The sequence below is a fragment of the Perna viridis genome, chromosome 3 (assembly GCF_037379345.1).
Source record: "Perna viridis isolate PV_CMFRI_1.1 ecotype Kerala chromosome 3, ASM3737934v1, whole genome shotgun sequence".
In the NCBI taxonomy this organism is placed as follows: Eukaryota; Metazoa; Mollusca; class Bivalvia; order Mytilida; family Mytilidae; genus Perna; species Perna viridis.
The window spans coordinates 52,754,155-52,769,736 of NC_142447.1; the positions used below are offsets into that span (position 1 = coordinate 52,754,155).

The 15,582-nt window shown below is 31.6% G+C and overlaps 2 protein-coding genes across 7 annotated transcripts in view; one reads left to right on the top strand and one right to left on the bottom strand.

Annotated features, from left to right (window-relative positions):
- Window positions 1-93: 93 nt before the first annotated feature.
- On the bottom strand, window positions 94-11,816 carry LOC148622866 (stabilizer of axonemal microtubules 1-like). Of its 2 annotated transcripts, XM_088573140.1 has the most exons (7): window positions 11,677-11,816; window positions 9,290-9,448; window positions 7,644-7,673; window positions 5,816-5,989; window positions 4,884-4,996; window positions 4,594-4,680; window positions 94-3,520 (listed from the first exon to the last, which is right to left on the bottom strand). In XM_088573140.1, exons 2-7 carry the CDS (start codon window positions 9,319-9,321, stop codon window positions 2,577-2,579), a joined length of 1,380 nt encoding a protein of 459 aa, XP_088429266.1. In that variant the 5' UTR covers window positions 9,322-9,448; window positions 11,677-11,816; the 3' UTR covers window positions 94-2,576. The 2 variants fall into 2 exon arrangements, with proteins under 2 accessions (XP_088429266.1, XP_088429267.1); XM_088573141.1 differs by lacking the exon at window positions 7,644-7,673 and having other exon boundaries at window positions 11,677-11,814.
- Window positions 11,817-12,555: 739 nt separating this feature from the next.
- The window catches only part of LOC148622867 (elongation factor-like GTPase 1), a 28,521-nt gene continuing 25,494 nt past the window's right edge, over window positions 12,556-15,582 (top strand). For 2 of the 5 annotated variants that reach the window (XM_088573142.1, XM_088573147.1), the window contains exons 1-2: window positions 12,556-12,689; window positions 14,985-15,064. The gene's annotated coding sequence lies outside the window, so the exon portion shown is untranslated. Of the gene's footprint in view, window positions 12,690-14,368; window positions 14,446-14,480; window positions 14,500-14,984; window positions 15,065-15,582 lie in introns of those variants that run through there. The other 3 variants (XM_088573143.1, XM_088573145.1, XM_088573146.1) reach the window with 3 other exon arrangements.

Genomic DNA, 15,582 nt, shown 5'->3' on the forward strand with positions numbered 1-15,582 from the left:
AACCTGGTTCCCTTGATTACTCTCTTTTACACTTGAATGTATTGAAGTTGGGTCAATGTGGTGAAACAGAAAGGCTGTATATAAAATGTGCAATTTGCATTTTTCATGATTTTTATTCTACATGGTATATATACTGACATTTCATTTTAAGTGTAGTAAAATTAACAGAATTCAAAAAGTATATATAAAAGAAATTAAATAGATAATGCTTAAAACGAACTGCTCATAGATCTATACAAATGCTTTTTGTAAAAGAAATAGAAAAAAATATAAGAATAATTTGCCATAAAAAAATCTGTTGACTCTGAAGTGTATAAGACATAAACAATGCCAAAACCATTGTTTTACATTGATGAGCAAGCCTGATGTAATAGCACTATTTATCATGATTGTTGATTTTAAATGCATTCATGTGTACAATGAAAATCTTTTAAAACTGTCAAGCGGCATCATAATAAAATCATCTCACAGCAAGAGCACACCTTTAAGGTGACTAAAATGCAATGTTCATGATAAAATTTCCAATAATAGATGTATAGCACTTTAAAAAACACATGACTGACATTAATCAAAATGACATATAAATGCAAAAAGTTATCAAAGTCATATCTGATTTCTGTTTTTCCTCCTAGTCTGATCTTATTTTATGTTAAATGTACTGTTTTAATTCTAGAGCTGATACTGTATTACATATCAGAAGTAAAAATGTTTTTATTCTAATACTGTAATCAATAATACTGCTAGGATCTGAACTGTGAACAGCAGGGGCTAAGATTTATATATATAATAGAATATTACAAGCATGTATTCTAACTAGAAGCTTATCATCATTTACATCTGAAAAAGTTTCTTGCATTTATTTTGATAAAGAGAAAATTATTAACCAAAAAATTTAACACAGAAGACTATTAATTACTAGAAAATATCAGACAAAAATGCCACCCCTTGGAAAATCACATATTTTCCACTCTCTCTCAAATTATCTATTGCTTCTTCATAAAATAGAAATCATACACGTACAATTATACAAGCACTATTTTGCCTAACTAAAGTACAAGCCAAGAATTTAGAAAAAACAAGGGATAAAGAATGTAGTTCTGGATGATTAAAAGTAGCATCTGTTAGGCACATTTGTTTTTAAGCTTAATTAGCATGTTAATCACAAAGTGGTTAGGATACTATAAATAAATTGATAACAATTCAGCATCACTGAAAACACTTTTATAAACACTTATTTTTTCTGCAGAATTTGGCTGTGTTAATTTATCTTTTTCATAAAAAGAAATCTTTATCTAATAATAAATTTGAATTTTTTTTTCTTAAAAAAGAAAACAAAATTTCACATTTTTTGTTTGAGATACAAGTCATTGTTCATGTTTTTAGTTATTCTAAAAAGTAAAAATGTTTGTGTTAACTAATATGTTTACAAAATCTAATAATTATATGTAAAATATAGTAGGACTAAAAATCAATGCTAAATAAACTGTACAGTGACTGTTGGTATTAAAATACTTAACTGAATATTTTGGCACAAAACAATCACTAGCTAAATCCATTTATACACCAACATAACAATATAAATAGGGATCAACTTAACGCTTAATTCAAAATAATTAGGAATGTACAAAAATGGACGGATTAACTTGTAAACAGTTAACATACATCACAAATCAATTTAATTGGGCAGTTGCAGAAATGAAGTAGCTGTTTTGACCTCAGTTTGAACAATTTAAACCAGTAATAACCAAATTGTATTCTAATTTATAGAGTCAAAACTGCATATAATTTCTGATCCTGCCCTGATTAATATAATCATTAACAATCATTTATTTTACAAAGTTACAAAACAAATATTTACAAGGCACAGTAAGTGCAGTATACTTATCATCTTATCACAGATATAGCACAGAGCCTTCCTTTACAAAAAAAAAAAACACTCTCCTAATTCTTAACTATCTACCTCTAGGAAATACACATTTTACAGTTACAAAATATAAAGCCAACATTCATTTAGTTCATTTGACATAGTACATGACTTTTCGGTTAGTGCTCAAGACCTCTGAATAAAAATAAACACTATAGCCAAATTCTAACAACCAAAAATTGAAGAGATACATGCAGGAAAAACAACAGCCAAAATAAATATAAGCAGCAAATATCTGCGTAGAAGTTGGCAACTGGAAAACATGTATTTCATATCCAACCAAATGTTACCTCTATTTAACAAATCAAATATGTGCCTACACAATTCTGTTTTCTACACATGAGTTATATGACAACACAGCAGTATTTGTTTATTGCATTCTGATGAAATACTTTGTACTCTAAGAGTATTGAAAATAGTAAACCATATGAAGGAAAAAGTCATCAAAACTTTAGATTGTCTCTGACATTTATCAAGTTCATTGAAATATTCCTGATATCACTAACATTCTCACTAAGTTTCTAGAAGAAAACTATTTTTTCAGTTTAACGATTGCTTTTCAGCCACAAAATAACAAGTTCCTATAGATAAAAATTATCTGTGTTAATAGTGATAAAAGCAACAAGTAAAAATGGGATTACAATGAGGCAGTTTATGCAACTTGGACAGCCATACCACGAGGTAATTCAGTAACAGTCTGACTGATATTATGTTTAGCACATGTACCACTACCAGCATTAGGATCAAAACAAGGACATGGAGCTCGTGGCTTTGGAACATAATCTTGACGGTACATTGTGTTGTCTTCAAATCTGGCATTGCTCATAAAGGCAGTGTTGTCTGGCTTGTATGATCTGTTAGGCTGAATTCCATGAGGAATATAATGAGCTTTCTGAGTAGATTGTCCCTCGAATGGTGCATTATTTGGATGGTATCCATCCCTAATTGGCTGCTCAACTCTCTGTATCTGCCATTGCTTGTAATTCTGGGCATAGTTTGTGGTACCATCAAAAGGTGCATTTGTGAGTTTGTTAGCATCAGATGGTTTCATGGGTATACTCCTAGACATAGGCAGATTTCTGTAGACTGTATTGTGAGTTGTCTGCATGTACATTTCTCCATCTGGTTTCTTGTATCCTTCCTGTATATGGACATAAGGTTTAGAGGCAGGCCATTTGATATAATCTTTACGATTGGTTGTTAGATCTTCTAGTGGTACACCTGACGAGAAGGCAGCATTTTCTGGCTTGAAGCTCCTTGTTATCTCTCCAGTCGGTCCTCTGTAATCTCTTTTAAATGTAGTAGTTCCATCAAAGGGTACACCAGGAGCTTTATACAACTCGCGTTCTCTAACAAACTTAGGTTGGGGAGCATGAGCTTTGAAAGAGGTTCTGTAATCTGTATCATCAGCAAACGGAGCATCTGACAATTTGGAGGCTTCTGATGGTTTCATGGACTGACGAGGAGGCTGTTGATATTTACGATAATCGTGGTTCATTGTAGACTCCCCCTCAAACCTGGCAGTAGGTTGTGACCAGGCATCTTTACTGACGTAAGGTCCTTGACGACCAGACATATCCCACTTTTTAAAATCAGCTGCAAATAAAAAAATACATTTATTTTTCTTTTTCCTAATATTCCAAATGAAGAAAAATTAATAATTCAATATAAGGATAGAGCAAATTTTCTCAACACATTTGAGATAATGTTCTGATTAAAACTAGAGGCTCTAAAAAGCCTGAATCGCTCACCTGACTTAATTAGTCACATTTGAATTTTTGTAAAAGCGGTCAGGATTTTTCTTGGATAAAAATTTTAAAAATAATTTCAATCATATTAACTTTCATGGAACTCTATCCAGTAATTTCACAGGAGAAGATTTTAAAAAGTAATAACATCAAAAATAGCAAAAAAAAAACAAAAAAACAACATGGGTAAACAGATTTCCATAAAAATTTGACCACTGAGTAATGGTGGCCAATGCTTGTTTGTTCACAGATCAGTAATTCGATTGGTCATTTTGTATGGAATACTCTAAGGAATAATCCTTCCAACTTTCATTGAATTCTGTCTTGTTAGGGAGAAAATATTTGAAGGTAACATCATAAATACAGCAAAAAATCTCCACAAAGAGCAATGACTCCTACATTGTCAAAACATTTTCAAGAAAATATGACTACAGATAGATCTCATCATGCTGAATACTTTTTCCTGTCAGAATTTGGCTAAACCTTACAGTTTTTGAGATATACGCGAAAAACAGCTGTTTGATCCCTATGTTCTATTTTTAGTAATGGCAGCCACGTTTTTTGATGGATCAAAACTTGAAGCATACTCTTTATGAAGGATACCCTAAGGAATAATCACACCAACTTCCATTGAATTCTTTCCAGCAGTTTCAGATAAGAATATGTTTTAAGAAAATGTTAACAAGGGTGCCGATGACAAAGCAATAGCTCACCTGGTCTATGGACAGGTGAGCTAAAAAGTACAAGTCCTAAATCATCCAATGGTGGCATAATAAATTTTCACACATTAACTTCTACATATAAGAAATTATATTGTCTATCATATGTAATTACGAAATCATAAAACATTTTGAGTTTTATCTTGCAATTTCACATGTTTATTTGTAATGATGAGTTATGTTTGTCCATAATTTAACTTACTTTTGTAGGTGGGTTCTCCTTCAAATTTTCCCCCTTGTAGCTTTTGACCATCATGTCTTATCTGTTGAGCTGGCGGAGCCATTTTCTCTGAAAAATTAACACAACATGCAAGTTTTAATGTAATAGTAACAAAAAACATACTATATCAACAAACTTACAACTATAAAGAGAAATCAGAAAATCAAACAGTTGGTGTGAAAACATATAGTATATTACTGATACCAAAAAGTATTTTTCTGTACATTAAAACAATAATTGATGTAGCCATTGTATGAAGACTGTATACTGACTTGTGTATTCCTTTTTGTATGATGTAACACCATCCATGGCTCCTTCAGGTCTATGATACTGATCTGGTACTCTGACAAAAGGCTTCTCCATTGGATGTTTTATATAGTCTTGTCTGTAAATATGTCAAATACGTGTATGAAAATAATCAATTAATAACTTAATCATCTCATGATTTAATCAATATAATGTTGTGTAATACTGTTACCCTCACTTAGCCATACTCCTGTACTCAGTAAATAAGCATGGAGGATAAAGCTTGTGTCCATTATTGGACTTGTTTGTTAATATTTTATTGACAGAAACACTATAACCTGAAGAAAACAAGCAAGTGTGATAAGATATTTAGGGTTCCGTTTCCTCAATTCCTTCATCAACAAAAAGTAGTATCATTCGAAATAATAGATTTCAGGAATATCTTAATTTGAGATACTTTCAATGAAGACCAGGCCAAGTCATAACAATTGTGCTGAGATTCTTATCATATTGTATATGTTTGTTAAATATCATGGTGATGTGACTCCATTTTCAAACCAAAAACAAAACTTGTACTAGGCAAACCAATGACATGACAGACTCAAAGTCATGACAGACAAACAGACTCAAACCCATGACAGACAAACAGAGACAAAGTCATGACAGACAAACAGACTCAAACCCATGACAGACAAACAGAGTCAAAGTCATGACAGACAAACAGACTCAAACCCATAACAGACAAACAGAGTCAAAGTCATGACAGACAAACAGACTCAAACCCATGTCAGACAAACAGACTCAAAGTCAAGACAGACAAACAGACTCAAAGTTATGACAGACAAACAGACTCAAAGTCATGACAGACACACAGAGTCAAAGTCATATCATGTCCCTACATTATTTTAGAAAGCTAAAAGTAACTGTGTAGAAACAGCTAATATGGTTTGAAAGTTACCTGTTAGTTGTTCTATCTTCAAACTGGCCACCTTGTAGAGCCTCTTGATTGGGTTTAAAGCTCTCTCTCATATGTATTGGGTGCTGCTTGTATGTATTGCTATACTCTGTAGATTTTAAAGATGGGTCACCTCGGCCAATTACATCTGTGTGTACATGGGGTTTCACATGCTTCCTGTCAAGTAAAAAGAAAATCAAAAGTATATTAGCTAACTTTAAGCCCATTAATAAGTGAAAGTGTTGCTAAAATGATGACCAAACACATGTTTTGTAGTTATACAAACTACAGTAAAACCTGTCTAAGTATTGCAAATCATGAAAATAATTCATACCAATTAAATATTGTTAAAGACCCCTGTATATTTCAACCAGACATGTTATTACTTGTTTTTTACCCTGATATTGCCATTTGTTGTATAGACAACTATTCCTTTTGATTATTGCCTAGATTTTATCACTTGGGTAATTTTGTTATTACCTTTCATTGACAGGTAATGGGTTTGTTTTAAACAGATTTTACTGTGGATGTGAATGAGCAAAGCACTCTTACCAACATATTTCTTTTAGTTTGATCCACATGAATGTGATATATGACATTAAAGCTTTGTTACTATATGGAATGATTAATTATAATCATTAAGACTGTGTTATATCAGCTGTTGAATATTTGGTTTAATTTTTTTTAGATCTACTGGTATATCCAAATAAAACTTTTGAAAAAGTTATGGTCAGTATAGCCAGGTCTAGTTACTGCACATGCTTTCATGCCACTACAAACAACTATATGAAACAGTTTATATTTTCTTCAAAATAGAAAAAAATATTGTGCAAACTGAAGCAAAATCCATTCAATAAAAGCAGCTGCACTTATTAAAAAAAATAAAAACAGACTATCTGATTAATCTACTATAAAATCCATGTTGAATTGTCACAATTATCAACTTATTAGTTAAATGGAGCACATGGAACAATGCCATAAATAGGGATTATCTTGATCAATGTGTTAAAAAGTCAGCAACACTGTGTCCTTTAATATGTGTTTGCATGGGTCATTTCTATAAAATAATAACAAAATCAAGTCAATCAGCATATTATACTAGGATTATGTACCTACATTTAAATATTTAATACCATAAAAGTGATCTGAGTGGTTATAAATGACCTGAGTGAGATATATCTAATTCATAAAATGAATATTTTCTTTGGTCACATATATATAATTATATATCAAAAAGCAATTTCATAACAAATAAGCCAATGCAAAAAACAAAAAAAGGAAAGATGAAATGAACAAAAATGAAGAAACAGAAATGACTACCTAAATATATCAAAGTCTGGTCACATGTTTTCTTCTTATGATCTTCTAAGTATACTGAGAATCCATTTCTTGTTTAGATTTAGATTTTACCATTACTATCAAAAGGGAGATAACTCAAGTTTCATTCCCTTTCATATATGATAAAGTAATCTCACAACTTTAATATGACAGGCAATAAAGTTCTATACACATCATACCAAAATAGCGTTGACTTCTTGACAGATAAGTATAGAAAGATAAATGATGGTCAGTTGCTATGTAAGTGGTCCATGATTAAACCAAGGTAAACAGACTTTAAGACAGTTTAAGCTCTATGGACAGTAGAATCAACAATAGAAGTTTTATGGTCAATCAAATAAAGTCGGTGAATCAGAAAAGCTAGAACCATGACCTCTCATGCTGGTCCTGTTTTTTCATTCCAAAGAACAGCGGGTGCACGGTTGCCACATTTCTGCTGGTTAGAAGGAAGTAGAATTATACTGGTACACATCACTTCGGAAAATCTACTTACTCATTCAGAAAATCAAGTTGATGGTTATACCTAGAAATCATAGCTATTTATTAAAGAAACTTAAAATAAAACTTCAAGACAATCATTGAGAAACTGCTGTCCTATAATTAAATAAAAAATTCTTATGGCTAATGTTTCAAAAATATTCAACCAGTTTACAGCCTTGTTCTTAGTGATATGATGAATGTTTTACTTAAGGATTTCCTTTATTTAAAGCATTATAACTTTATAAAAAAGAAACAGATTTAAAATGCACAGGCTTTGAAATAATGTTAAGGACTTTTATATCTATATACAATGTATCTACATGGAGAAGAAATAGATTTTGTAACATTTTATTTTTTCTAACATTGCATAAAAGGTGTGTCTAAGAATATGTTAACTGCCACATAACATCAACTTCTTGGTTAAATTTTGGTTGACATCTCACTATGAAGACATCAGGCATACAAATAACTAGCAGATGTCTCTATGCTGTTTGAGATTTAAGAATGAAGTTTGTAAGGGACATATGTAACCAGGAGTCTTGAAAATATAATGATGAAATGGTACAGAGACAGGACCTTCCAGTACAAGCTGCAGGAAGATCTGATTTTACATGGTCGATGTACAGTAAATATGCAGTAAAAAAAAGAATCATATTATAAAATCTCTATTTGAAAATGAGGACATTAATGGAACATAACATGATAACCCTCCACATAATTGTGAAAAAAGCGGGATTGCAAAATATTCAAAATGCCCTAACTCAAAATCTATATTTTGGAATTTGCTGAAAATTGAACTTAACCTGTATTTTGTGGTACTTAACAACTGCATAGTTTCAAAATAATTCATTGAACTGTTCTCAAGTTATAATTTTGAAACCATGGACTGACAAACAGACGGACAAACAACTTCTTGGAGGGTATCACATAATAACTCACCCTTTGAGTGATGGGGTATAAAAAGTGAAAGACAAACAGGTCTGTGTGTGATTTGTTCTACACTACTGTAAGTAATATACCTGATTTTTTTTACCTACATGGACATGTTATCAGCTTTAAAAGAAGTTCAGTGTTTACTAGTGTAATGCACTAAACTTCATTTTACATACAGACTATACAGTTAAGCAAACCATCTTCATTTGTATATAAGTAACAGGTGAAAAATTTTGAAAATAAGTAAAAATATTGCACTCTCCCAAAAGAAATATTTTAACATGTCTATTTTTGCCTTTGCTAATGGACACAAAAACCTAAATCCTAGTAGTTTAAAGTCATGTTACTTTACTGGAAACTAAAAAAAATAAGAAGATAATGGCATTATAAACTGGTTTAAATTAAAATTTTAACCCTTCTCACTTTGACTTTCGTATTCTTCTCTATAAATGCAAGTTTCTCCATAGCTACAAAATATTGTGACATGGGAGATAACTTACATCTAAAGTGTAATTGTTCTTGACTTTGTCACAGTTTTAGTTACAGCATGAGTTAGTCATTTGATGAATTATTTGGACCATACCTGAAATAACAACCCTTTACTTGTTTATAGGCGTTTGCCATAACCTTGCATGTCACGACCGGTGTTATTTTCAGACAAATATTGAAATAATGTTGTATCAATACCTCATCTGCTTCTGATATTTCTCATAAACGTGGACTTACCCGCATGTGCATTCGTTGCACTTTGTTGTCATCTTGATATTTCTGTTGATTCCTATAGCATACAATTCCAGCCGTTTTTACTTGATGGAACTTCACCGGAATCAAACGTCGTCAAGCGCACCTAACAGGTGTTTATCAAAATGGTGGATGGCAACACACCTGTCGGGAAAGCAAAAATATTTATCAAGGGGAGTAATAAGGGAAGGAACTTTAAAAGTAATTTCAATCATAATGTGCGTAAAAACATACAGCACATCTTAAAATAAATCTGTTTCAAAACTTTTGTGTAAATTTCTAGAACTATAAATTGAGCATTTATAGAATGTTTTAAAGGTCACTTTTAATACCTTTTTAACTTTTATTCTTCTATATTTTTTATTAATTCCACTGAACTCACTGTAAATAAGCCCTTCTTCTTTTGTTGTTTTTACTTTTTTTATTGTAATATAAACTATTACGTGTATTTGTAACACCCAATAGTATCCTGTGTTAAATACTTTACGCCGGGAAAAAATAATATTAGATTTAATCTGTGGATATTTTATAATAGTTTAAAAGTATTTTCCATGGCTGCAAAATGTTTTCCATACACAATCGTACCATGATTTAATCATTTATGTGTCTGAAAGGATGTCCTTTAGGGTACCATTACTATGTAAAAAATGGGGGGGGGAGAGTTGTTAATGATTCAGATATTTTTTGATGTGACATGTTTTCCTGGATATTTTTAGATAATAATTAGTACCCAGGCCGTTTTTAAAATAAGTAATCAGGATATCATTTTTGGGGATGTTTTACGAATTATTTTTTATCCAGGATATTATTCTATATATGATTAAATGTTATCCTAGGAAAAAGTAGATCTACATGTACACGTGTATAAAAAAGTAATTAATTGCCAGGATATCATGAAGCAATTAAGTTTTCTTACGGATAATTTTCAATAACAAAACATTTCGCTAAACATATTGACAGTTTTTTTTTCTTCATTTTGTTACAATGATACATTTCTTACAGAAACAAATCCAGCCAAATTTATTAATAGAGCTAAAGACTTGCTTTATTCAATTCTTTAACATGTTTCTTCCGTAAAGTACTAGCTGAGACGTGGGTTTTAATTAGGAGTACGAATTATGTTCCCCAAATGTTTTCAAAGTCAAATGATATCCTTTGAAAAAAATATATATCCCTAGGATAAGATTTCATCCGGATAGTATATTATGCCTTATACATATTCCCCATCACACGGTGACCCTTATCATAGGGGGATATCCAATACAAGACAATTAATGGGAAATTAAAAAAAAAGTTAAAATAAATCAAGGGCTTTTTAGTAGTATACTATAAAAATCCATGGTGAAATAAAGGCTTATTTTACTTTAATAGACCGTCGATTTAAGATTTTATTTTGTGGAACGTCACCGGACTAATAAAATGCATCTTACAGCAGGTAGTGTTATTCCCTGTTCATAGTTAAAGACATTTTTAAGTATTCGAATTACCTCTGCTCTAGGTCATGTAGTTCTTAATGTTATAGTTGCTCATTACTTCTATTTTATGGTTCAATCACATATGATATTGTATCATAACCATTTACTGCAAATGTGTTTGAACGAATAAATACATGTACTTGTATTTGTATTATTTGTATTTTGTCTGTTTCATTATGTTATCACGACTGTGATTGAATTTGTGACTTCAAGTCGAAATAAGGTAGAGCTATGTGCCTTATTTTAGTTTTGAAAAAGGAACAGCTATGATGAAACGCAACAGAAGCACCTTCGAAATAGTAGAATATTTGCAGAGATCATTAAGGGGTCACACAACACATGGAACAAACCATAACAAAAATGCGCATTCCTTTTAAATTATATTGGAATTATCATTAATCATACACACTCTGCTCACTATGGTTTATAAAACAGAAAAAAAACTAAATCAATTACATTTTGTAAAGTAACACTGCTTCATAGCGTCCACCCCCATAAAATTTATAGTGAAAACATTTTTTAGCATGAAATATATATAAATATTTTAAATCTGTATATCTTCAAAATGTCCTTGCCTTAATTGCATCGCTCGGTCTTCAAAACTATATATATCAGCCCATGAACACGGGTTTGGTCCGTCTCCGAAATAAAATGATAGGCCAAATCAGTCCCGAGTTATTTTGGCTCGATAACGATTTACAAATTAAATTCGTCTAAAAAATTAAAAACTGTTAAGCATCAAAAATGTTAGAAAAACTTCCAAGTAGAGTAAGGCCAGGGAATACCCGAAGGACTAGTATGCATGAAGTATACCCAGTAGTCCTTAAACTTAGGATACTGAGGAGAATAATTACTTTGCTATTAAAATTAAAGAATATTGAAAATGTGAACTCCTACCTTGCGTTCATGTCAAGACAGACGTTCCTAAGACGTCGTCTGTGACGTTCTACGAATGACAGTGCAATGGTAAACTTTCGATGCATACAAATCTGCTATTTTACCGGTTCTCAGAAGCGTACCAATAACTCCAATGGAGATGATCTTGTATACCGGGTTGTACACAAACCAGAAATACGAGAAAAAAAAAGAAAAAATGTTTAAGATGAGCTAGCACATAATAAATTCACAATGTAATATTCAGTTCTATCAGTTTTCTGTATTTTATTTTTTGTTGGCGTCTCTTTTTTTGCATATTCTATCCTTGTTTTGTGCACAGAACGAAAAACCCGATAAAACAATTCAATGTAAGTGGGTCATGACGAGCAAATATGTGGATTCATTAAAAAAATAATTCGTGTTATGAACTAACCATATAGCCGAGCGAAGCAAGGCAATAATAGGGTAAGCCCGTTTATGGATCCACACCCGCAAGCATACGTCCTCAGAGAAGTTATTCTTCCGTGCAAAATCGATAAATTACCACTTGTGTAAATACTTTTTGAAATTTTCATTAACTTTACCAATGCTTTAGAACAACAAGCTATATGGGAGTGAGTTTTTAAGCAGATAGTTAATCAGATGATAATTACTTTTTATTGATAACATTTTTAAATTGATTTAGAGATTAGATTTACCTCATTCAAAAGGTTTGAGTACTTTTATTTTCAAAGATGTGTCGAGTTGTCTTTTGAAATTCTTGAAGTATCAAATATAATTCTTTTATATCTCCTTTATTAGTACTGTTGTCAGAGTTGTCCTTGTAGATTAGCGAAGGGTCCGAGTTGTGTTAGACCGATATGTCCTTGGGCCGAGACGTTCCTCTTTATCACCTTTTATACGACGTTCCTTCCCCTTGTTCTGATTAACCCATGCACAATTTCGCAATCATTTACAACCACGTTTTAAATTTAAGCATTGACATGTGTCACATATAGGGTTACTTCCGTTAGCCATCGTTGCTAACTAAAAAGGTAACACGAATGTTGTTTTTTTTTCATTATATTTAAAAAAAAAATGTCCATGATCAATGAGATTCTGTATCTCTGATCACATATTGTCTACCATTTGTTTATATTTTTGTATTGTATTATACCATGACCATGTATTGAAAAGTGTTTGAGCAAATAAAATAATCTTTTAGGAAGACATTTGATCCAATTTTGACAATGCTATTTAACACCATTAGTGTTGAGTCCTAAAGACTATTGTAATAAGTTGCATATCATGTAAACTATTCTATTTTGATGGGTTTCTTTATTATTTGAATTGGGAAGCTGATATTATGCAGGTGTAACATGTAAGAGTTCGAAGTTGAATATTGGTATTTTTTTCAAGAGTAATCGTTCCTTTTACAGTTTTACAATAACTAAGATTTATTTTTCTTACTTTAACAACTTTATTAAACTTTATAACCTGAGCTATAAACATTTTATTTTTGTTAAACATACGAAACTAGTTGGATCCTTATTTCATATTTCTGGTTTGCCGACTGGGATTTGACTACACATACTTGTGTTATCCATTCAGGCTTGCTGTGATTCTGAGGTCAAAGGTTAAAGTCATATAAGGACTTCGTCCTCTCTAAATAGGAATTGACAATAGCATCCCTACACTTGCTCTTTTCACACACTCCAGTAAGTGTTAAAATGTAGTCATGTCATTAAAATTTTGGTACATTCTGTTTCTTTTTATTTTGTATATGTTCATCATTTGTAAATGTTAATAGCTACATTGTACATCCAAGGAGGGGGAGATATCATGTAGAAATATTACTTCTTATTTTTATTAAGTGATAACCCAATCTTTTGATATTGTAATTTTACACTTTTAAATTGATAATTACTATTATAATTATAAATAAAACACTTTGATTGTATAGGTTGTTGTACCAACAATTTTGATTCAAGATATGGACTAGTAAAAACAGTCTGGTGACGCTTTTTGTTTCTGATGGTTTTAGTAATTGAAAGGCTTTTTCAGAAATGAAACTACTTGCAGGTCCCAAGCCATCTAGATAATGTGTACAAAAGAATTTCAAAGTAGAAGCCCTTAATCAGGACTGTGAACATTGTCAGTAATAAGTTACAATACATTATCTAAACAAGGACGAGACAGTGACCTTGTAAAGTCTTCTTCAGGCGGTCATTTTCGAATGCTAAAAATGCTTCAAGTTAATTCTGATACATTTCTTATTGAAAGTATGTTTCAAATACAACCTATATAAAAATGATATGTTTTCTTAAACGATTTCAAACTTCAATTGATGCCAACCGATGTTTACTCCATTATAAAAATAATCCCTTGATGGACCTTGCACATGGTTGTCTATTTTTAGAAATTTAAATTCAATGTCTTCGATGTGTGTCTGGTCATCGAATGGACTGCAATTAATTATAACTCAATACAGGACAGTTATGAAGTATTTATCAACAATAAATATCTATTTTACGATTTTCATGTAATATTTGTCAAACATTATTAACACATGCCAATTGTCTCAACCACTGTTTTATTGTGCTTTGATTAAGCTGGACAATTCAACAATTGACTTGTATTACTAGTGTAGATTTCGGCAATTGGCTTGAGAATTTTCACAAGTGCACTGGACTCTACTGTTGTGATTTTCATGGGTCCCCAATGAATTTTGTAGGTCAGTGACCTGGGAGCTTGAGTACCAATGTCCATATTGTCAGCGAAGATCAATGAGATTAACTTTTTCACACACGGGTCAGTGTTTCTCCGTACACAATTAACAACCAGAATATACCATGTCCAAGCTGGGTGGGTGTAATATTCATAATTCACCGAGAAAAAATCTGATTGACACAGTGTTTCACCCACTACCTCAGACTTAGAACTCTGACGAGTGTTGGAGAAAGAAATGTCCCTGAGTACTGTATTTGCTGTACCTGCTTTTGGTGGGACCCTCCCAATATTTCATTAAAAAAAAATTCAACAGACTTCTGCTTATGTGCCCATGTCAAAACAGAAGAGGAGCCTCATTCAGAAATGTCTCTTATCTTATTTGAATCATAAGAATTACTTCAATATTTCAAATCAAATTGATCACAACCATTAATACTATTATTGTAGTATAGGGGTTAGGGAAACTTAGTGTTTGTCATCTTTCAGAAGAAAGGATCATGTCAAATTTTCATAGTGGAATTAGATTTATTTTCAAATAAGGTCTTTTGCTAAACATAATGCAGTTTTACCATACCTGTTAATCTTCTGAATGTTAAAAGAGAAGATCTTCCTTTTTTCAGCTTTTCTAAGAGGAAGATTTAGCATGACAACTTTTTTTGTGGAAAAATAGGTTAATTTTGCTACAAATCCAAGTACAAAGGTAAGACAACTATATAAAATCTATAATAATCTCATTCATCTACTAAAGGTTTCTAATCAAAATTTTAGTAATTAGTACAACAAAATAATTAATTATTGGCTGATTGTGTCTCATTGATTATTATAAACATTGTACATACATAGACATTGTATTTATATGTATATCAATTTAATGAGCCATTTAGAACATAATTTGTGCAATATTTCTGCCAAGAGTTTGGGGGGGGAGAAATTTGTGATAGGGGGAGATTTGTGTCTCCCACATTGCAGACTTTCTCAAAGAGGGAGATTTACCTCAAAAGAGGATGTCTCCCTCCTGAAGAAGGAGGGTTAACAGATATGGTTTAATTGTGTCATTAAAATAATCTTTTTAAATAAGATTGAGAGTTAGATCTCCAATTTTAGAATTTTTGAAGGTTAACAACTATGCTTTTTGGAACGAAAAATAAACACAATAAGTCATAAAGGATAGGTAACACAATATTGTACTGATTAGAAAAATAATGTACCACATGTTGT

Bases quoted from the DNA above. Each gene is read 5' to 3' on its own strand.
- LOC148622866 (XM_088573140.1), bottom strand. From the start codon at position 9,321: ATGACAACAAAGTGCAACGAATGCACATGCGG. The intron at 4,997-5,815 runs GTAACTTTCAAA...ACATATTTACAG, and splicing joins GAAGATAGAACAACTAACAG to ACAAGACTATATAAAACATC. The intron at 3,521-4,593 runs GTAAGTTAAATT...TTTTATTTGCAG, and splicing joins AGGAGAACCCACCTACAAAA to CTGATTTTAAAAAGTGGGAT.